This window comes from Lontra canadensis, unplaced genomic scaffold, assembly GCF_010015895.1.
Source record: "Lontra canadensis isolate GAN:19392208 unplaced genomic scaffold, GSC_riverotter_1.0 scaffold24, whole genome shotgun sequence".
Lineage (NCBI taxonomy): Eukaryota > Metazoa > Chordata > Mammalia > Carnivora > Mustelidae > Lontra > Lontra canadensis.
Window position 1 is genome coordinate 17,303,445 of NW_022631018.1, and position 22,804 is coordinate 17,326,248.

Below are 22,804 nucleotides of genomic sequence, written 5' to 3' on the forward strand. Positions count from 1 at the left end.
TATTTTCCTATAGCGGCCACATGCATTTATTCAATATTCATGAATTTCTGAATTCTCAAGTCTAATAGAACATACTCCTATTATAACCAAATCCCCATAGATCTGTGACTTCTTGACCCTGGCTCTATAACCACCCTTGATGAGAAAGTCCCTCCAAAGGCACCAGCTGGGGAGAAGCCTCTCGCCCTTGCTTTTCTAACAGGACAGGCCTGCAGTCCTTATGGGACCAAGCTCATTCTGAGGCCAGCCAGCTGTCCCCCGGTCACTGATCCCACAGGGAGATATGTCACTCTCGGAAGTTCATGTAGGGGAGCCCAAGATTCACAATAATACAAGACAGAGGTCGAATGCTGTTCCGTACTAACTTTTGTTCCCTTCCAAATATATCAGGAACTTTTGCTTCGGGTCCTTTCAGCAGCAGGAATGTGTGTGGGAGAAGAGATGAAGCAGTGAGGGTTGTTTTATATTAATTCTGGCTCTGGACTGGAGAGGGGAGCCTGATCAATTGACTTTGTAAATAACCCAGAGCATAGGTTAAGAAATAATAGTATTGTATATTGCCATTCTTAACAGAAACTAATTAAAAATTAATACTTTCTACTATTACAAGCACAACTAGAGAAAATCTCTTCAGAGTATTTAAATTTTGCCTGTTCCTCCAGAAATTGCTCTGAGATGTAATCAATGGCAATTATGCAGTAGTTGGGCAACACGTCTATTAAATAAAATATACTAGAAGATGGGGAGGAGAAGTGTTTCTTACCACAATGGAATAAGCAACCTTTTGTTCATTTGACAAAGGTTATTTGTATGTCTCCTACCAAGAACTCTGCTGGATACATCCATGAGGAAGGGTTATGGATGTCCGTCTTTCAAGATGAGGAAACTGAGTCAGAGAGAGATTGAGAGACACTGATGGAGCTAGGGCTTGAACCTGGGATGTCTGAGTCCAGAATTCTTTCTCTTGAAGATGTTCTCTAAGAATAACAAAAGAAAGAGAGACTTCCTATGATGGGAATTTTAGAAGGAAAGGAATGTCTGATCCACTACAGAGGAAGGTGAAGGACAAGGTTGGCATCAGGCTCAGTCTAGAAGGAGTGGCATGCATTTTCAAGGTGGAAAACTACTTCAGGAAGAAGAAAGTGCACAGTTAAGTGTGTGCCATTGTTCAACACTTTGCTTAGACAGTGGGTCATTTTTACACAATGTTGGGTGGTAAGTCTTAGCATTCCCATCTTACAGATGTGGAAACTGAGTCCTGTAAAATGTGATAAGTCATTAAGGCTGGTTTGCTATTGTCCTTCCTAGGGGGCCCTGAAGAAGGAAGGGAGTGGCCCAGACACATTCAGAGGGCTAGTCAGTCTAGATGTTCATTCCAGGACCACAGTTGTCAACCCAGCGTGTCCTCTGTGGCCACATGTCAGGAAATGAACTTCAGCAACAGTCACCAAGTGATTCACATGAGTCTTGTATTCAGAAAGTGCATGGCACTGGGGGGAAGAAAGAATGAACACTAAAAGGAAATCTAGGTGTAAAATCTGATACTTTTTTTTGTTTGTTTTTTTCTTTATGGGAATTTCATAACATAGCATTCACATTGGTATACTATCTAGTTTAAGTAAGACAAGAGGAAGCATCTGTTAACAAGCAAACTGAATCTTATCTATGCAAAAGGATTCTGGTCTCTGAAAAATGACTTAAAATGTATAGTGTAGGTATAAATAAACTGTAGAGTATCAGTCAGCCGAGGCTATGTTGTGAGACAGTCACCAAATGACTACAGAATTACAGTGGTTTATGACAACTAAGGTTTATCTCTCATTGTCATATCTGTCTCAAACTGCTTATGTTCATGCCATCCTGATTCAGAGACCCAAGGACCTTGCTGGTCTCCTGGAAGGAAACAAAAGCAAGTGGGGAGTGGGAGCCGTGCATGGTGACTGTTGCTTTGTTTGGGAAGTACACGTGTAACTTATGCCCAGAGTAAGCCAAATTGCCAAGCCTTAGTCGGGGGAGAGGGCATATATAATCCTCTCTTAAGGATAAATCCTGTAGGATGGGGAAATGAATATTTTGAACAATAATACAACCAACCACTATCAACCACTTAATTCAGATGGTATTTCTATTGAACAAAACAGATTGGAACCCCGTCTTTAGAATTACATTCCAAGCCAGTTCATAATCCATATAAAGAAGTTATCTTTCCATTAACAAAGTAACCCATCCATCAGTTAACTTTCTCATAAGAGTAGTTAGAAAATAAGTCATTCAGCTAACCTTGACTGAGGGCCAGCTATGTACCAGACACAGTGGTAGGTGCTGGATATAGCAAATTAAATGAGACATAGTCCCTGCTTAAGGAGTATAGATTCATCATATAATTACACTACCTTAATCTGTGCTAAAATGGAAATAGGCAGCTTCTTCTCTTCTCATAAGGCACAGCTCAGAACAACTTGGGATTATTTCTAAAAATCAAATCAGTAGACTATACTGTGTGGGTTAAAGCCAAACCTAGAGAGGATACCCTCCCCCCAATTCATGTGGAATAGCACAGATTCTTCCCTCCACATCCAAACATTGATTAATGAATTTCAACAACTCCCGCTATCCACAGAATATGAAATGCCTACTCCAGTGAGCTTGAATTCCTTATCTTATTAAGTATTTTCTCTGGACCAGGCACTGTATGATCTCTCTGAAGCCAAATCTACTTTAATCGTCCTAGAACTCTGCATTATAGGTATTTTAACCTTATTTTATATATGCCAAGACCAAAACCCAAGAAGAAAAGCAGAAATCCCAAACAGTAAGTGATTCAGCATTCAAACCCTTTGTTGACATCAAAGTCCACACACCAAATGATCGTGCAAGAATGTCTATCATTTAAAACTAGCCTGAGGTTAACCTAACTTTTCAGAATATGGGAGATGCCCCCATATTTCACTGGGTTTTTTTCTTCTTGTAGTCTCCTTTCCCAGGAGGAGAAATTCACAAAATTTACCTCGAGCATTGGGAGATTTAGTATAAGAGCACACACAGAAACAAGGGAAAATAGAGGTACAGCCCATGGAAGCTGAGAAAGAGTGAGCAACAGGACACCCCCTTGTCTTGCATTCTTAGTCAAAACTTCACAAACGATCATTTTCAGTGTAATCATACATAGTATATTCTCCTTTCTCTGATTTTCAGACTCTTGAAGATAATATCATTGCTCTCAACTGCGAACTATGGATGGATAGCTAGATGGATAGGTAGAAAATCAGACAGATCGATACCCAGACATAGCCTTAGTTTAAGATCTTCAAAAGAGGAAATCTGATGGGCAACTAGCCACCATTATCTCTGCACGGCCGGCAGATTGTTTGCCTCTGAGCCTAGTCTCGTCTGATACCCGTAGTCAGATCAACAAGAGTATGACTCTTCTGTACTCATGTATGGAACTATCTAGGAGGGCTTCCTTAGCCCTGGGTTGTGAGGTTGGGGAAAGGGCTGTGGGGTGGCAGGCACCATGATGGAGGCTGTCCTGGCCATTATCTCAACTACGTTTGTCATTACTAAATCTTGTTTTAGCCATCTCCTCTGTTTGCTGTGTCATGAGCACATTGAGGTCAAAGGCTGTTCTATCTTCCCTTCACCCTGATTCTGCCCTCTTTGCCTCTTTCCATCCATTTCTCAGAACTAAGGGTACAGCGCAGTGGCCTTGCTGACATCTAATAAGCATGAACTAATGAATCAAAAAAAACCCACAGCCACCTGCTCCCTGGGTCTTAAGGGAAAATATAGGGCTTGAGCTGAATATGTGGTCGTTCCCTTTCTTGTTAATTTCCCAAGCTCCTCTGTGGGTTGTACTCTCTGCTCTGCTGGGGTGACACAAACATGACAGATGGCACTCTCATGCCCAAGGAGTTTATTCTGCAACCCAGGAGGGGCTATATTTTTTCCTATAAAAACTCTTATAAATCTTATAAATCACTCTTGTGCATTTGGTGCAGGAATATTGTGACACAACAGAGAGAAATGCTGTTCCATACACATAAGCAGCAGCAATGTGTGGGTGGTAAGTTTTAGATGCCGATAGGTCAGTGAATCCTAAATTTTAATCCATTTGGAGATTTCGATGTATATATACAACATTAATCAGTAGAGTTTTGGCCTTTCTGTAAAATGAAGATTTTAATCTGCTGGAAGAATATAATTTAAGTTGAAGAATTAAAAATTTCATATATCAAATTCACTTTAATGTTAAATTTAAACTGTCATGATAACCTAAGGAAAATGACTATAACTATAAAAGGACTAAAACACTTATAGATTTATCAATAAATTGATAGGTTAGAAAAAAGCTACTAAGATGAGTAAGAGATAACCAAGAAAAAAAAATCAGCATTAAAAAGTCATCTAATACAAGTTGGAAAGAAAATGATAAATAGGTATAGAAAACATCGAGAGTATGATGCTTATCTTATTAGAAAGTCAATCAGCCTTCAGCATACTAGCTATGTGGAAATCTCATAGCTTTGAGTAGTAGTGAAAAATTGCAAACTCTTTTATTCTTCTTCTGTATGGTTTTTTAAAGTGTTCTGTTATTGCAAATGATGCAGAGTCATCATATGGATAAAAGGTTAAAAGGCCATCTCTAATCATCTTTAGTCCAGAGATATATTTATATCATAATCATAACTTTTTAAGCTTAACAACATGTCATGAGAATCATTTAGTGAAATTTTAAGTTCTCTTACAATATTTTGAAGTTCCGTAATAAGACCAAAGATGCTGTCAAACTGGAAGAAACCTGGGATCACCTAATCTCTTTAGATGACTCTGAGCCCTTTCTTGACCACTTTGGTCACTGGGAAATCATCGATTTACCAGGAAATCCTTGCATTTGCTTGCATGCTCTAATTATGAAAAGTCCTACCCTACTCTGAATTTTATTCACCTCCTTTAACTTCTCCCCAGAAGAGCACTGGGCTTGGCATGCATTTCAAGTTTTCCCATCCTTTAGTGGCATAGCCTAACTGAATCATGTTACTTTACTCTACTTTCCTATGCAGACTTGATCTATAAAATCAGTCTAATACTCTTTGCCCCATATTCCTCATCGGGTTGTTAAAAGATTCAAGTCAGAAAATACGTGTGAAAATGACAATACGCTTAAAGCATATATGAATGATAAACATAATCCCTCTTTCATATATATGATTTGCAAATTGTTACCATGTCTACCCCAAGTCCCTTCTGCAAGACAAACTGCCCAATTCTCTTCATCATCTCCCATAAATTATAACATCCAAAACCGCTATCTTAGGGAACCTTCTGGATACATGCCAGCTTGCGAATGTCTCCCATAAAAGGCGCCATACGAGCTAAACAGGTGACCCTGATGTGGCTGAATGAGTGGAAAACGAAATAGGATTGTTCTGCTGTTACTATGCTGGGCAGTTTACTCTGATGTCTTCTGAGATGCAGAGTTTTTCTTATTGCCACCACCTATGTTATTTATGAGAGCTAATTTAATTGCAGCATTTGAGAAATATCTTTAAAAAAAAACCTTTTTAAAAGTAGCAAAATGATCAAAATAATAAAACATAGGAAAACAAATACTAATAATTTATTTTCTCTAAGTCGCATGACTAATTGGGTATAAGAGGTATATGCTTCCATGAATGAAGGAAAGATGGCTTGAGTTATCGCCTAAAATAAAGTTTAAGATTTATCTGTGACTTTAAGTGAACCATGATTTTATTTTAAGGTCTTTTCAGGAATATAACGTGCAACAGTGATCCCCCAAATAACAAGCAGAAAACATAACAACCTGCTTGATTTTAACAGTCGCGTCTCTCGTTTTGGAAAGGCAACTCTAAGAAAGTACAAATTATTGGCAACTTATCAGAACATGCCATCATCTGTCCTGGGATACTGTGTAAAATAACTATTTACCAAGTTGGTCAGATGATTTCAAGAATTGTTAGCTCGTCTATGCAAATCCAAATCATGATGGGAATCCAAATCTGCTATAATAACACTTCACTTCCCTTCGGATTGAATATTCTGTATAGAATAGTAATCTCAAAAAGGTAAGAAGAAAGCAGTTATCCAATCTCCCAGCTCTGCCTGCTATCTACCTTCATAACACTGGCAACTTTATCCTTCTCTGTCTTTGTTTCTCCACCTGGAAAATCTGGAAAATCTTACCTATGACTCCTTTCTTTCTATGACTGTTGAGACCTTTAGAAGAAATAAGCTTCACACATTCAAAGATTTATGTCAGTGTTTGTTTGTTTTTTTTAACTGCTTACTTGAAGAAAGGGAATGGATTCGAGTTGTAAAAGTAATAAGGAGACGCCATTTGGAAGTTGGATTGTTGTTGGCAGAAACCAATGTGGCCAAATATGGTTTTGTTTTGTATTTCTTTTGTCAATTTCAGCTGGTTTCAGATTGGCCCATTCCAAAAAATAAGGCTTCTTGGAACATGTCCAAGTAAGAAAAGCAAGCAGGTAGTTTGTTTGGTGACAGTGAATTCCAAAAACTAATTTTTGTTTCCTGTGACTTTGCAACAAAATGTGTTAGGAGCTGGGCTGAAACCAGGACATCAAATACGAAACTAGTAGACAGAAGGCATAACACTGGGGGGAAATTTTCCAATCAAAAATCAAAATACAGCTCAGTGATTTCAGAAGCAATGTTTCTCGTCAAGAAGAACCGTCATTAAAATTTAAATAGGCACAAGTGAAAATGATTTAGGGGTGATGGACGCTAAGGGAGGGTCTGTTTTAGAAAACACAGTGAAGTTTTATTTTACGCTTAACTTCCCCCAGTCAAGTTTGTCAGATCTCAGAAGAGAAATTGGGGCGGGGGGTGTTCATTCTCAGCTGAGCATTTAGCACTCTTGACCCCCACAGACTGAAATTTTTAATCCAGGTAACTTTTTCAGCAGAGTCTCACCAGCTTTCTTTGGCCAGTGAATCCCACTAAGTGAGTGTCTTCAGACCATCAGTGGAGACAAGACTCCAAAATTCAACAACAACAACAACAACAACAACAACAACAACAACAACAACAAAATGCAGGAGCATGCAGGCGTCCCCGGAGCCTCCCGGTAAAACACACGGAGCCCGCGCAGCCCAGGAAGTGGTCTGGCGTCATCGCTCCATGTTCCCTGGATGCTGTAAAGTCTGATTTGCATTAGAAACCTCTGTATTCAATAAACAAAAATAGGGATAATGACCAAAGCACTATTTGGAACAGAAAACAAACTCAAGCAGCGAGTGTTTTCCACTGAATTCATTCAAGATTTTATTAGTGGAGCTCTCACTTCGGTGATGGGGCTCAGCTTGCCTTTAATGTCATTGGCCTCAGTTATTCAAAACAAAAGGAGCCTGATGTGTGCGCGCGCGCGCGTGTGTGTCCGCACACACGCAGGCTTGGTACATTCCTCACGTTCAGACCCATCCACAAAGGGAGGAGAAGACCCGAGGGGAGTGCGCGGGTTTTGCGGGTCCGGGGACGGAGGGTTCCCCCACGTAAGCAGGGCGGTTCGGGCTGGAAGTCTGCTCCCAGCCGCGCTCCCGCCGACCGCAGCGCTGCACACCCAGCCTGCAACGAGCGGAGGAGACACCCCGCGAGCGAGGGCACAGCCTGTGGCTGCGACGTTTGCGGGTCCGAGCGAAGCCCGGCGGGGGCGGGGGCGCGGCGCGTGTCCTTGGCTCGGCGCGCGGAGCCAATAGGAATCCCGGGCCGCGCTCAGACCCGGGCGCAGCGCCGCGCGGAGGCAGAGCCCAGCCCCGGCCGGTGCACAGCCGCCAGCCGCAGCCCCGCGCGCCCCGCGCCGCCCCCCGCCCGCGCGCGCCCCCGCATGCGCGTCCGCGTGCGCCCGGCCGCCGGCCCCCGAAGGCGGCAGACGCAGAGCCGGCGCGCAGCCCGCGGGGCGCTCTGTGGCTCGCCGGACAGGGCCCCGAGGACGAGGCTTCCATCACGTCATTGCAGGTACGTCGCGACCGCGGGGCGCGGACACGGCTCCCCGTTCCTGCCTCCGCGGGGCGCTTAAAAGTCATTGGCGCCGCTGCTCCCTCGCAGGTCGCCGCCGAGAGCGGCGAGGGCGCGTCCCGGGTGCCCCCGAAGGTGAAGCGGTTGACGCGCGTTCGGAGGGCGCGGGGTCCAGCCACCCACTCAGTTATCCGCGGCTGCGACGGGGCCGTCCAACTTGCTCGGCGTCCCCGTCTCTCCAGCCGCACCGGGCTCTGCGCGCTGTCACGCTGCCCCCGGCCGCTCCTGGTGACCCCGTCGTAGCTGAGACCACGGCGAGGCAGACCCCGGCCGGTTGTTGGGAAGCGGGCTCCGAGCAGTCCCCAGCGCCCCCCCAGGTCGGGAGCCTCCTCTGAGGACCGGGAGCCCGCGCGGACTGAGCACGGGTTTGAGCCTAAAAGCGCGGCCGGCGCGGGCCGCGCTCGGGAGTGGGAACAGCGCCGTGTCGCTTCGCTGTGGCCGGAGGGAGGACGGGGTTTCTCGGTGTAATGGTCAGCGACTCCTGCTGTGTACCTGATTTACTTGGGCATCGTCTTCGGAGTTGAAAGTGCATCTGTGTCGTGCACCCTCCGGTGGGAAGAATTCCGAGACCTCACGGGTCACTACACTAAAAAGTCATGAACTGGAACCGTGTCGTAGATGGGATCTTGGGAGGAAATGCCCATCTGGGGCTTGATTTTATTTGATACGAAAATCCGTAGATGCCTGGCCATGTCCTGGCCTGTCTTTATTCATTTTATTTTGAGATGGGAATTTAGTAAAAATAAATAAATAAAAATAATTTAAAAATATATATATATATATAAAACCATGTTTGATTTCAGATTTTGAAGATGGTTACATAACTTTCTTTTTTCCTGTTGATTACTTAATGATTAAATTAGCATTGCTTAATGAGTTCAGTCTTTGCCTTGGAAAAGCCAGTGGGGCTGAATGACGGCTGAGTTAAAAGATTAGTCTTGCTTTGGGCGATCCTCAAACAGCTGGCGTAGAGCCACCCTGAATCCCCAGATAAGAGCTTTTCCTGCAGTGAAGGACTCTGGTTCCACGAGAGAAGCGCCCTGTAGCAGGTGCAGGGCTGGTAGACTATGTTCTCTTACTAGAGAACAGGAGAACTTGAATATGTTCTCTCACTCTTCTCAGTGGATTCTCAGTGGAACATATTCAAACCCTCCACCGGTAATTCACAGTTCCCCATTCTGTCATGCCTGGATTGTAGGGCACCCCGATCCAAGACATGTGCCTGCCCGGGGTAGATAAGGAAGATAGAAGAAAGGTATTTGTTTTACATATCACAATGGAGAATTTACACTGACCTGTTTTTTTAAATCAAGTTAATCTTTGTCATTAAGGAAAAGGCATGCTTAGCTCAACCACGGAGTCTTGAAAACTGTTCAAACGGTTGCCCAATGCCAAGTTCGAATGATATAATGGGGTATTTTTGAAACCATGTCAAAGAAGAGACATGGCAAGTGAGCATTTTATTTTGCAGAGAGCATTTTGATTTTATATGAGTATTTTTCTCTTTTTACAGCACAAAGGAAACTGATTATCAGGAATTTACCTATTTCAATAAACACTAATTAACTGACCCCACTCAATTCTATTTGCAGTTAAAAGTGTAGTTTTGCGTCACTATACACATTTTTCAATCTAAAAGTATAATATCTGAAATACACGGAAACCCGTTTCCTTTTGCCATCCAAGCTCGAGAGTTGTTTTGGGCATGTCGGTAGTGACAGTGTAAATGTGAGGCTGAATATGTATACTTACACACACACTTTGTCTGGACTAAGAGCTTTTCAAAGATAAATGTAAACCGTGCTTTGATTACTCATTGTTTTGTGCTATCACTCTTTGCTGGGAGAAGTAATCGAAAGTTCATTCCCTCTGTGTTTTAGGATAGCTGGCTAGAGCTTTAGATACCATCAAGTTATAAGTTTGGTAAAGTTTAAACAAGGTACTTGCCTTGAAATCTCTTTAAAGTAAACAACAACTCCTTAGTCCTCTTCTTCTAAAGCAAAGGAATGGAATTAGGCTTCCAGTCCGGGTGCTGAGCTCTTATTGATATGGAGAGAACTGGCCGGCCTAGGTCAAGGACAAAGGCGGAGAGGCTGCAGAGGCACGGGCACACAAGAGATCATACCAGCCACGTCCTGCCAGTTTGCAAGCATTTTCTCAGTATCAGGGTCCACTAAGTATTTAGGAGAAAGTGGTGAATTAGAGTAACTGCCTGGGCCAAGTATTGGGCTTAAAACAAGTCACACAGAGAGCCAGCAAATAAGACAAATCATTTCGAAGGGGAAATACACGGTTATAAACTTGGCCTCTGGTGCCATCTACTCCTGTGTTTGCTTAGCTATTTCTCTTCCTACCCCAGAGTTCTCTTTTCTCTAAATTGGACACACTGACCTAATCATGTGTAGAATGAATTTTGAGCCCAAGTCAGGCTAAAGTATGGTCCTCAAGCCCCTAGTCTACATACAGGTATTTCCCACGGCCACCACTTCTGGGTGGGGATATGTCTTTGACTGGTCCGCTCGTTTGTAGGACCCAGCTCACGCGGACCACTGATGTGCAGAGCAGAGTCCCAGAGCCACATGGCCTTAAGAGGGCGATGAACAGCGAGGCGGTCAAAACACTGAGAGTGTGAGGGGAGATGGTATGAAGATGGTCATCCTTAAATAGGAACCCAAGAGCCAAAGGCATAATGAGTGTATTTCCTCAAATAAGCTCCCAGTATAAACTTTCACTGTGATTTCCTGAATATTTTAAACAAACTCTCACGTGTACACATGGACCTTGCACCCAGGTATGGGATGAAAATAAATACATGGGATGTGCTGTTAACACTCACCAGGAGAGGGCAGCGTGCAAACTGTAAAAAGTGACATCTCCTCTTGACCAGGGGTTCTCCCATCTCCAAAATAGCTAAACCTGTCTCCCTAACAATAGGCACTGTCTTCCCTTTGAAAAGCAGAGTCGAGAGCCTTACTTAATATGGGATACAACGTTCAGAAAGATTTGTTTCTACTTTTGCCTCCAGAGTTGGAGCCGCCCGGCAAGATCAGGAAAGCAGCCTATTTAAGAGAGAACTCAACTTCTCTTTGAATTTGCTTCATTCCTTGAATGGTCTTTATCTTTACTCTGCCAGGAGATGGGTGGGAGAAAGGGAGGTAGAATACAGAGGGGAAAAAAGAGAATAGGGTTTTTTTGAGTTGGTTCTCGAGGGGAAGTTTTTATGAGCTGCTTTCTCCGTACACCTTGTCATTGTTTCAAGCATGTCTCAAAGGCAGGTTCAGGGCCACAAGAATACATGTTGTAAGTTGACAGTAGTGTCTCTAGAATCCTAGTGAATTTGGTTTCAAAACAGAAGAACTAGAATAGCTTTTTTTTTTTTTCTTGGTTGTTTCCAGAGTCTAAGACTTGTGCTATAAAAAAAAAAAAAAAAAGAATTCTACATCTACTGCTTAGAATCTCAGAATCTCCGAGATGGTCAGACCTAATCCCTGCTACACCTAGTCCAGCCTTTGAAAAACTCAAGGCTGATAAGCCTCGCACTGTTCTTACTTTCACAGATCAGCCATATTCTAGGGACAAACTATAAATGTGTACAGAAGAGAGAATAATCACTCTTTAAGTGGGCAACCTGGAGCTGGCAGAGAGAATTCCTGCATGCTTCATCCTAATTGAGCTACGTCGGGGGTTTTAGCTTCAGGAACACCATTGTCTCTTTGCCGTGATTTGTGCCGTCAAATGCCACACACAGCTTGCTGCTAAATATGAAGGCTGTTTAGAACGCAGCTCAGAGGGGGCTTTAAAAACAAAGTCTGGGAGGCCCAGAAAAAAAGCATTCTTGATGAAAAGCTGAGGTTTCTCCTGAGAGAAGAGGAGGCGGAAGGGACCCTGGGCTGGGGATGGGCACACGAGAGTGAGGGAAGCCATGACCTCTGTGTCAAGAAAGGGCAGTGCTGAAGCTTCTGGAAAGCAAATCCTGGGACCCTCAGGACCTGCCCAGCAGGGCTCAGCCTTGAAAGCACTTCTCTCTGGGGCCACTATACTCTGCTAGGAGGTGTGGTGTCCTTGAATCAAAGCAGGAGGTTTTTTCAAGGACAAAGTAAAGATGTCTCGGTGTCTGGGAAGAAAGGGAGGTCACTGCGTGTCTCCCCCATTCTCAGCCAGATTAGCCTCTGCAGCACTCCCATGTACTGTCTGGAATGACGCAGTGCCCCAGTGCTGCTGAGGGAGCTTGGGTAAAGGGGGAAACATTCGTCCAGGGTCATCGTAGAACCCAGCACAGTGCGGTAATAGTGGGGCGTCAGCAACAAGGGAGGGAGAGGCAAATCCTGGAGGCTGAGAAGCTGCATTGCTGTTTCTCAGTTTTTGATGTAGCCCTTCCCAGCTCCTTCAGTCATAGAAACTCTGGATTCCATCTCTTTTTTCTAGATTACTTTGCAATAAAGGAATCCCATGGCTGAAGGGGAAATCTCTTTGAAGGCACTTACCCGTTTGAGGGGCAAAGCAGGGTAAGTAAGATCATAGGCTGCTGGTGGATACAGTAACCCTCAGGAGAAGACACACCTGAGGGTTTGTTCCAGTAAGAAAACATTTCCAGATTGTGAAGGCAAGGGCATTTGAGACAAAGGAAATACATGACTTAATGAAAAAATTCTCCCCAAAGAGGGTTTTTGAAGGCTATGACAGCAAGAGCACAAATATTCACAAACATGACTTTCGTGGTATGGATTAGTAGTAGTTCCAAGCTAAAATTCTCCACTCCTGTAATTTATTTAAACATCAAGAGAGGGAGGAAAAGAACACACTGAGCAGGGGAACACTTGACTAGCTCATGTGAAATGCTAAGCTGAGTTGACTTTGCCTAGAACAAATATCATCTGCATTCACAATTATTCCACCTGGTTCGATAGCTGGGACTCTAAAAGCTGAAGGAGGCTAATCTTATCACCTAGGGGAAACTCGCCACCTCGCTCTGCTTTTATGCAATTACAACACACACCCTGGATAATGCATTATATTTCCTAATTATAGTAGCAGTGTTTCAGGCCAGTCGATGGATGTATAATATTGTACTTACAGTTAATAAAAACCCAGCAGATCTATAATGAGATTTCATTGCCACCTGCTTTTTCTAGAAATCTAAATTCCATCCAATTTTCGAGCTATCTTTAATTTTCCCTTACTGATCATTTTACAAATTAAGATTCATCTAACACTTGTTAAGGGCTGAACACATGCCAGGTTATACTAGACACATTCCTGCATAATATATCATTTAATCATTACATGAACTCGGAGGATTTATCTTCTGCAAGTTTTATTAAGGCATTGATTATAACCAGGACATTTGAAAGCTAAAAACATAACCATTTATGCAAGCATTCATTCAATAGGTAGCTGTTGAGCTTCTTTGAACAGCAGTAACAAAAGCAACAGTAACAAAATGATCTGGTTATTATCTCTAGATGATCCTTTGCATTTTGTTTCCACATACATTGTTGCACTTAATTCCTGGATTAGCCAGTTCCTCACACATGTGTAAACAACAAGCAAACATCTTTCTATAGCACCAACTCCTCACTACGTGATTGAAACTATGTATGTGGAAATAATCTTGCCTGACTGTTGATTGAAGTCTATGGTCATAGGAGTGTCTTATTTGATAAACAGATGAAAAATAGTCACCCTCAAGCCCACTACTGGAGAGAAAAAAATAGGTTGTGTCTATTTTAACCCCTTTGCTGAGGATGTGTTCATGTCTCGGCCACATCCTCTGGCCGGCAGACAGCACCCCTCATTGTAGCTCATTAAATATTTGCAGCAATACAGAAATGTGTAGCTTCAGATATATATATATCTGCCTCCTAGAGTTCAACTTGACAAATAATATGGAAAAAGTATTTAAGATATCTCACTTCTATGAATTCAGAGAATGTAAACTTTGGAGAAAACAGACAATAGCAGACAATGGCATCACAGTGTTTCAGAAGGCCAAATGATATTAAGACCCCTTTGACCTAGAAGAGGGTTATCTGGTTATTATTAAAATTTATTAAGCTAGGAAAATGAGAGGACCAGGTTTGCACCTGTTCCTGTTTTTCACATCGGAAGTGTGGCCTTAAGGAGAGCCTACGATCTCTTGAGCTCAGTCTTTAAAAAGAGAAATGGAAGTGGATCATTGTATTTCTTTCCAGCCCTAAACATCAGTTCTACATGCTTCCTTCTGTGACGATAGCTGACATTCCTTGAAGGATGACTGTTTTTCAAGTCTTTTATAGGTATCATCTAAGCTTTATCAAAAGCCTAATATTCTCATTATTATCCCCACCTTACAGGTGAGATAACTAAGGCTTAGGGGGATTAACACAGCTTTCAGCAATTAACACAGACAAGCCAATTGCAAACTAGGATTCACACCCCTCCCTATCTTTCCCATTGTATGTTGCACCTTCATTCACTTATTTATAGTATGTGGAGAGGATTCTGTGTGCAAGGTGTTGTGCAAGCTTATGGAGATAATCATTAAGAGCTCAAATAAGTAGGAAAGACAAAGAATATTCTAGCAACTATAAGGTTGTTTGCTGAGTATGGTAATACAGGAGGCTTTGCAAATCTATGGTATTATTTTGCCTTGTTAACAAAACCATTTGACAGTTTAAGTCTACTGATTGTAAGAACTCAACTCTTTCCTTTGTATCATTTTGGATAGTTCTCCCCCTCCAAGATAGCATGGCCTTAGTCTTCCTTGTATAATTATTTTTGTCATATGTTTACATCTTTCACTAAATTTTAAATTTCCCTTGAGGACAGAAGCCATTTCTTAATCATCTTTTGGTTACCCAGCACAGAATTGATGCTCAATGAATTTTACCTCTGCTGATCTCCCGCTATGTCTAATTTATGGCTAGCAGCAGAGACTCCTGTTTATTTGCCAAAAGGGGCAGTCTTCAAGAGCTTTAAATAGGGTATCCTGGGTGGCTCAGTGGGTTAAGCCTCTGCCTTCAGCTCAGGTCATGATCTCAGGGTCCTGGGACCTGGGATCGAGCCCTGTGTTGGGCTCTCTGCTCAGTGGGGAGCCTGCTTCTCTCTCTGTCTGCCTCTCTGCCTACTTGTGACCTCTGTCTGTCAAATAAATAAGATCTTTTTTTTTTTTTTAAAGGCTTTAAATACACACATTCGGTGTAGGCTAAACAAATGATAAACTCAGTCATTCATCTGGGAGGAAAAAAAACTTTCTTTTTTTCCTTTTTCCTTTGTGTTACTGATCCCTTGTGTAACACATTAGCATTTAAAATGATCATTTCAGTAGGAAAATCAAACTGTCATTAAAAGTCAATTAATCCTCTTTTTAAACAACTTACTGCTTTGACTTTAAAATACTTTATCAACCATTTTAATAGATTTTTCTTCCCAAAGTGAGAGATCACTTCATCATTAGAGGGTGCCAAGGTGTCCCTCCAAGTTTATCCTTCCTTCCTTTGGGGTTGTGTGGGCTGGTCATAACACACTAGAATGCTTGCTAACTTTCAGGGCGCTGTGCTTTCATTTGGAAATTAACAAACTCTAGCTCATGCAGAGAAAGTGATAAGGTTACCAAAGATTCTGGAAACAGTGTCGGGTTTGAATTGGAAGGCTTAATTTAGGAAAAGCAGGAGAGTTCAAGAGGACTGATTTGCTCTGTGTGGTTGCAAAAAGCAGATTTTAAAAAATCTCTGTGAAAGAATTCTTCACAGAGAATTCTTTCTCTGTGGGGTTAGTCTGTGATAATTCTGGGGTAATCTATGACAATTCAGGGGAGTCTATGAATTTGGGTGGTAAAAAATGGCATCTTTGTCTCTCCTGCCCTGAAACTGAAATTTCCCTTCCCCTTTAGTTCTGAACGTGAGCAGCATACCCCAGCAGTATTAGCAGAACCATCGTCTTGTCACCAATAGAAATCAGAGCTATTTTCATACTATACCACAGTTGGTACAAATGTTTCAAAATATCACTTACACCTACCACTACTTCAAAATTATGGTGATTATGATACCTACTTCTAGATCTGGTATTAACATGTAAGGAAGACCACATAAATCTATATCACACTTTAAAAAAATATGTTAGTATATATATATTTGTATATTTATACACACATATTTATATATATACACACATACGTGTGTGTGTGTGTGTGTGTGTGTGTATACACACACATACATAGTTCCCTATTAAGAGTATACATTTCTGGGGGAGCCTTGGTGGCTCAGTTGGTTGAGGGCCTGACTCTTGATTTCAGCTCAGGTGACGATCTCAGGGTCATGCGAGCCAGCCCCGTGTCAGACTGTGAGCTGAGCGTGGAGCCTGCTTACGATTCTCTTTCTCCTTCTCCCCCTCCCTGCTCACTCTCTCTCTTTCTCTCTCTAAAAAAAGAGAGTATACACTTCTGGCCTTAGAAACATTATCCTGAAAAGGAGCTTCACTAGACCAAAAGGAAGTCCGTGGGGGAAAAAATCTAAAACACCTCGGTCTAGAGGGTGGTAAATTTGGCTTCTTAGATGGCAAACGTTCTGTCAGCTGAAGTTGCCCCAAATGGAACAGGCCACCCTGGGAGCCCAGGAAGCTTGTGCTGATGCGGGGCAGGACAGTGGTGGGGATGGATCTCAGTTGAGGGGAGTCATACATCAGATACGGGGTTGGGCATGATGCTACCACCCAACACTGAGGCTACGTGGTCGAGACCAAGAGGCAAAGAAAAGTCCATTGCTTTCCTCGATTTCGATTTGCAAGGGTCTGAGCCAGCTGGCTTCTATGAGGAGAAAGAGACAAGAGTCCTTCAGAGGTACACACCATGCCACATATCTTGGTGTTTGTTTCCAGGTTAGTCTCAAACATCAATAAGTACTTGTGAATGGGGTGGCTGAGGGCCACCATTACCGATCAGGTCTGGCTAGTGTCCTGAAAAGTCAGAGACTCACCACTTGGGGTTCCTAGGTACAAAACTCCAGGCTGGATTGTAACTGTCTTTCCATTTCTGGCCTCCCCTCCTGTGCTGTGAGATATCTAAGGGGCCATGCATTGGCATCTTGATGTCTCCAGTCCAAGAGACTTCATGTTTGGCAAACGAATTGGTGGAGGCCCCTGTAGAGGTCACTGTTGTTGCAGAACCAGTGGTCCCATTTTTTAAAAATAAATTAAGGAAGAAAATCCGAGAAAGAATACTTCTGATTTTACTCAATATAAGTATCCTCATGGGATGGGCTCTCAGAGAGCATAGTTCTGGACCACTGAGTAGCCAAGTAAAAACCTCAGAGAAGAATTCTGTTCATGGCGAAATGAGCAAATTCTCTTCTATTCAACTCAATGGAAATGTTGATAGCAAAGACCTTTCAGGGTGGCTGAGGCCTTGGTGGTCTCTGATATCTTCTTGGGAGGTAAGGCATTTTATTCGGGACTTGGTTAAACTGAGGAGAAGTTCTTCACAGGGATGCCAAGGTGTTCCTACACATGTAGAGCTCATTCTTCCAATGTTACGGACTTTGGGAAGGTCGGGCTCATGCTGGAAGGCAGAGTTGGGAGGGGACAGTAAGGACCTACCATGCAACTACTGTGCATTTTAGGTATTTGAACATACAATTCGTCATCGAGTTTTTATAAAAACTTTTTGCAGTAAGTGCTGCTGTCCACATTTCACCGACAAAGAACTGAAGTTTATTGAGCTTCAGTAAATTTCCCAACTTCACACAGCTGCTCAGTGGCTCAGTAAGCTTCATTCTGAGAGCTTAAGAACTCCAAATGCAAGTCACTGCCTTTTCACTACAACAAAGCTTGAAAACACTGCCTTTCTCTTCCATAATTTTGGTTCTGTTGCCTCGCAGTGATGCAGGGTTCATAACTAGAGACAGAGATAAGAGTCTAGGTACGTTGTGTTGGGAGGATATCAAACAGAGAGGAAGTGTGCACTTCTAGTTTAAAGCATGAACTTTGGAGTTGGATAAACCGGGCTCCGTTCTTATCTGAGGGCACTGTTTCTTAGAAGCAGTCATCCTCATCTAAAATCTCATAGTACAGTTTTAAGAATTATATGAAAAAATGGTTTCATCCCAGGCACAAAATGCAGTTCTCATTATTATCTGTGTATTTATTTAGCAGCCTTTTGATATTTGTGGGTAAGGGGCAAAAAGCAAAGGTCTTCAGAATGGATGTCTGTGAATATTTAGTAAAAGAACAGTGCATTGCTGTGGATGCCTTGGAATTGGGAGCTCGAATCCAATTTTTTGAACCGAGACAAGTAAAACATTTGAGTCTGAAGTTTATCTTTTAAATGTAATAATTATTTAGAAGAGTTCATTAAACACTCTCCCTGGAACCATTGATTCTTTTGACAAATATTTACGGATTCAGAGCTGGAAATGGCAGAATATCAAAAAACGGATCATATTTTCAAGGAGCTTATGGCCAACGGGGAAGATAAAACATATGTGTCAATAATGAGGACACCAGATTAAAACTGGATAAAATTGGTAAAGAGGCAAACCAACGAGGGGACAAAGGCATTGGAGGAGTGAGAAGTTATTTCCGTTGAAGAATTTTCGATGCTCCAGGAAGGCCTGGACAAACCATGCCATGTGCCACTTTGAATTATTTCCTGTCTGTTTTCTCCAGCCTATGACCTGTGTTCTGTATCACTGTCTTCTGGCTCCTTGAGTTTTAGAGATACAAAGTAGCAATTTATTTAATCTTCTCATTTCACTCAGAGGGAACTGATAGCTGAGAAAGCTGTGTGCCTTGTAGAACTACAAGTGGAGCCAGGTTCCCTATCTCCCAATCTATTCCTCTTCCTACCACACCATGCCCTCCAGTGGGCCTCCGCCAGGAAGCTAAGCCTAAATCAGCAGTACACAAAGTGCTGCAGGCGGTTTCACAAAGGTCCAAGGTGCAGGCTACAGGATGTGTGCCCAAGTGGGACAGAGACCATTTTGTTTTGGGGACAGTAGAAGGATTTTGTATAAATGCCATGTAGTCTGTTGTTTAATTTGGATGAACTTTTCTCCTGCTCTCTGCAATACCAGATAATCCTAGAGCTTGTACTCCCCAAGGCTGAGGTCCATTGAAATAGTCCCAGTCATTTTTAGAAGTCCAGCAGTGCCTTCAAATCACGTCATGAACAAATGGAAAATGGAATGAAGTGGTAAGAGGAGGAAAGTCCCTTTGCATTCTCCTTCCCAGGCCGCCAAGTGTCATAGTGCTTTTCGGCTTATTAAAATAATAACAGTGACTTTCCCTACCCTCCATTTGGACCAAGGGTGGATCTTTTTTTGTGATCTATGCAGTCAGGTTTTTCCACATCCCCGGCAACCAGTGTTTTCTCTAGTTCAAATGCCCTAGTTAGACAGGTTTACTTGGTCATACTTAGAATGACTTTAACCAACAAATGCAGCCTCTGGACAGGATTTGGGAAAAGAACAGAGCTGGTGTCACACTCCATCCAGAATTATGCCCCTCCTGTTTGTCAGAGGAAGGGTGCTCTCTGGAGGAAAACTTTCTTCTCTTCCTCAGCCAGGTCGTTTGGCTCAGTGCTCCTTCTCCCTCCTCGCTCCTTTTATTTCTGGAAACAGACATGCGCAGAACCAGACAGCCCCCTGGGACAGGCTGCCAAGTAAATAGTGGGCACCTCCCTCCTGTGTGGCTGTTCCTACCCATGGTGCCCCTAGAGGACTCTGAGGGTCAGCAAGAGACAGATTTCTCTCTGTGGGAGAAGAACTGTCCCTTAAACAGCCAGGAAGTTGTTTTACTCTAGGAGAGAAAGCAGGAAGCAGGGCACAGACCAAGCAGGGTATATCCGAGGCTGGAAAGCCATCCTCCCTGGTTACTTCATTCATGACTGCTTCCCTACTCCAGCTGAGTTTACATGCCATTGACCTCAAGTAATTGGGCTGGGGAAGATGAAACAACTAACTCTTCATGAAACTTCTTTTTATCCAAATTTGGAGCAAAACTCGTGAACTCTATTCTTGGGGTTGAATAAGACAACATTGCTGAAGGCTTGTGTCTGAATAGGCACCATATGGATTTGTGCAAAGGGAAGCAAATAATCCTCAGTTGTAAAAATATCTCTGGTCTTCCTAAGGGTGATAGGCACCCACATGTTTCTGTCAGGTGGTTTTGCTATAAACAATTATTCTTGGGCTAATAGGAAAAATTTCCTTTTATAGTGATTGTACGTTTTCCCAGATTATCAGTGTAGCGTGCAAAATCCCACAACTTCAGAAACTCCAAAGATCAAAGTCAGGCCAGTGAAGTCATTAGACTCACCACCCACCAGAACAACAGTTTGGCTACCAGAAAGCCCCTTTACTGACAACAAGAAAGTGTGCTCTCACAATTGCCAAACTGCACTGTGAAAACTGATATGCATTCCTAATTCCTGCATTCGATATTCCTGTTGTTTCTCGATGGCAGTAAAACTCAGATTGTCTCCATATGATTAAAACATTGGCCAACGGAGGTTTGGGGCCGTTCGGTCAATATTAACTACTGCGGTGTTGAACTGATTTTCTGTTTCAAGCGACAGCCAAGACTATCAAATAAACCCAAAAATATTTATTAGGGCGGCTTCTGAATATATAGGCTGTGGCTCATGACACAGACTCAATAATCTCATTAAAGGAGGGGAAAAGATTTTTTCCCCATCTGTGTAAACCCCCTCGGTAGCTGGCCTGTGGTGTAACACGGTGCATTGGAAATGTCTTTGGAATGCGTGAAAAAAACGAGTAACTTAGAGCGTGTGGATTCGAAAGTAAGGACCTGTAGCTGTTTAAATATAAAAAAGAAGTCACAGATAATGTTAACAAATTGACCATCCGTTTAGCAGTTTAGCCCTGTTTTGTCAAGGTTCTGATTTATATACAATGAAACATTCCTGAGTGCTTACAGTGTGGCAGGCTCTCGGAGTATAGAGAAGGATGAAGATCCGGTCCTGCCCTCCAGCAGCTCCCCGTCCAGCAGGGGAGACAAGCACTAGACAGGTAACAGATCAGGGCAACAATGGCAATGTGGCTCGCTAGTTTTCCTTTGTAGAGACTGTAAAGCACACATCACGCTGGAGGAGACCATGACCGTGACCGTGAGCCCATTACGCAAAACGGTTCACAGCCCGCAAACATCCTCTCTTCCATGGCTTCATTTCTTGGTTTTGGTTTTGTGGTTTTTTGGTTTTGTTTTCGTCCTTGTGACAGGACAATAGACCTGCTCTGCGACCTTTTCCTGGTCCCTTGGACTACTAGTAAAATGCAAACAGTCTGCGGCATCTACAATGTCCTGTTGGCTCGCCTGCCTATGGCTTAGGAGGCTCCTCCGTCCAGGCACTCGGAACACTCCAGAGACAGTGGTCTCATTCCTGGCTTTTTCCAAAAGGATCGTAGCCACAATCATAAAAAAGGATTACTGGAATCCCAGCAAGTCACATTCAGGTGTAGCTCTTTGGAAAAACATGATCTGAAGAAGGCAGTGTGCCTCGGTAGAGCAGTAACACTCCTTGTTTCTGTTTTCCGATCTGGCGTTGGCTGGGTTTTAGCTCATGACAAAGAATGGCACAGCGGGCTTGTCGGTTCCAGCCTTTATTGACTTGTATGCGGGCCAGATGCAGGATGGAAAAGTGAATATCAGAAGGTCAGATCCTTTTCGCTTTTCTTTTTTCTCCCCCCTCTCTCCCGAAGTACGCACAGGGAGATAACCAAATGTTTGTTTTTCTGTCAGAGCATAAGTTTGGGTACGTCTACGTGACTGGAGGCAGCTGAACGAGAATCCTGTTTCATAACAGAGGCTTACGTGGAGTGATCTAAATGGCTCTCCACAGCCCAAATGACATTAAACATGAATTCAGTCACCTTGTTTTATTGGGGGGCGGGGTGCACACAAATGACCGCGGAAGTAGTAATGGGGGACAAAAAAGGTCAAGGCATTTATCTGTAGTTTTGCATTTCCTTAGCTGCCCCTGGAAAAATGTAATGGATTTCAAACATTGACTAAGTTTCCCTTAGAGGTATCATATAAAATGACTGATTCAATTCAGGATTCCACCTCATGTTTAAACAAGCAAGATATCCATATCCCAGAGGAATTCAGAAATGCCAATGATTCACTAATAATGACAAGAAAAATAATTTCTGTCATTCAGTGAGCCCATCCATAGTAGAATAATCTAATTATAACTGTTACTAGAGAAGGCCACACCTCATTTAGAACTTACCATATTCCAAGGACTGGAGTCAGTCTTTTTACATGCATTTAAGCCCGAATAACAGTCCTGAGAAAAGCACTGTTATCTCTGTTCTCCAGAACTCTGAGAGTCGAGTTTATTTCCCCTTGAGTGACAGTTAGGCCCCTGGTCTATCTACCTCCAAAACTCTAACTCCTAACCCTCATGCAAGATTTTGACCTTCACATATTATTAGGTATTTTACAAAGACAATCCTATTAATTTTCAAAGCAACCTTAGAGTCAAGTCTTATTATTATTCCTTTCATACACTTGGAGACCCAGAGCCCCAATGCCAACAGCAAAGAGCCAGAATTCAGACCCAGCTAGGCCTGACTCCAAAGCCCTTGCTTTCCATCGACTCAGTATGCTGCCTCCAGATGTGTTCCAGGACGCTCTCCTCATCCGCGGGTTGCCTTTCTTCCCAGTGGGTTTTCTGGTGCCTGAAATTCCCTTAATAGGAAATAACACCTTTCATTCCACAATTTGGAAGCTGACTTGGAAAGAAAAACACTGC

The 22,804-nt window shown here is 42.9% G+C and overlaps 1 protein-coding gene across 1 annotated transcript in view; it reads left to right on the forward strand.

Moving 5' to 3' along the window:
* Positions 1 to 7,849: 7,849 nt before the first annotated feature.
* The window catches only part of GREM2 (gremlin 2, DAN family BMP antagonist), a 107,243-nt gene continuing 92,288 nt past the window's right edge, over positions 7,850 to 22,804 (forward strand). Inside the window, exon 1 of the mRNA XM_032862940.1 lies at positions 7,850 to 7,992. Coding sequence (XP_032718831.1) covers positions 7,862 to 7,992 — 131 coding nt within the window. The 5' untranslated portion in view covers positions 7,850 to 7,861. The remainder of the gene's footprint in view (positions 7,993 to 22,804) is intronic.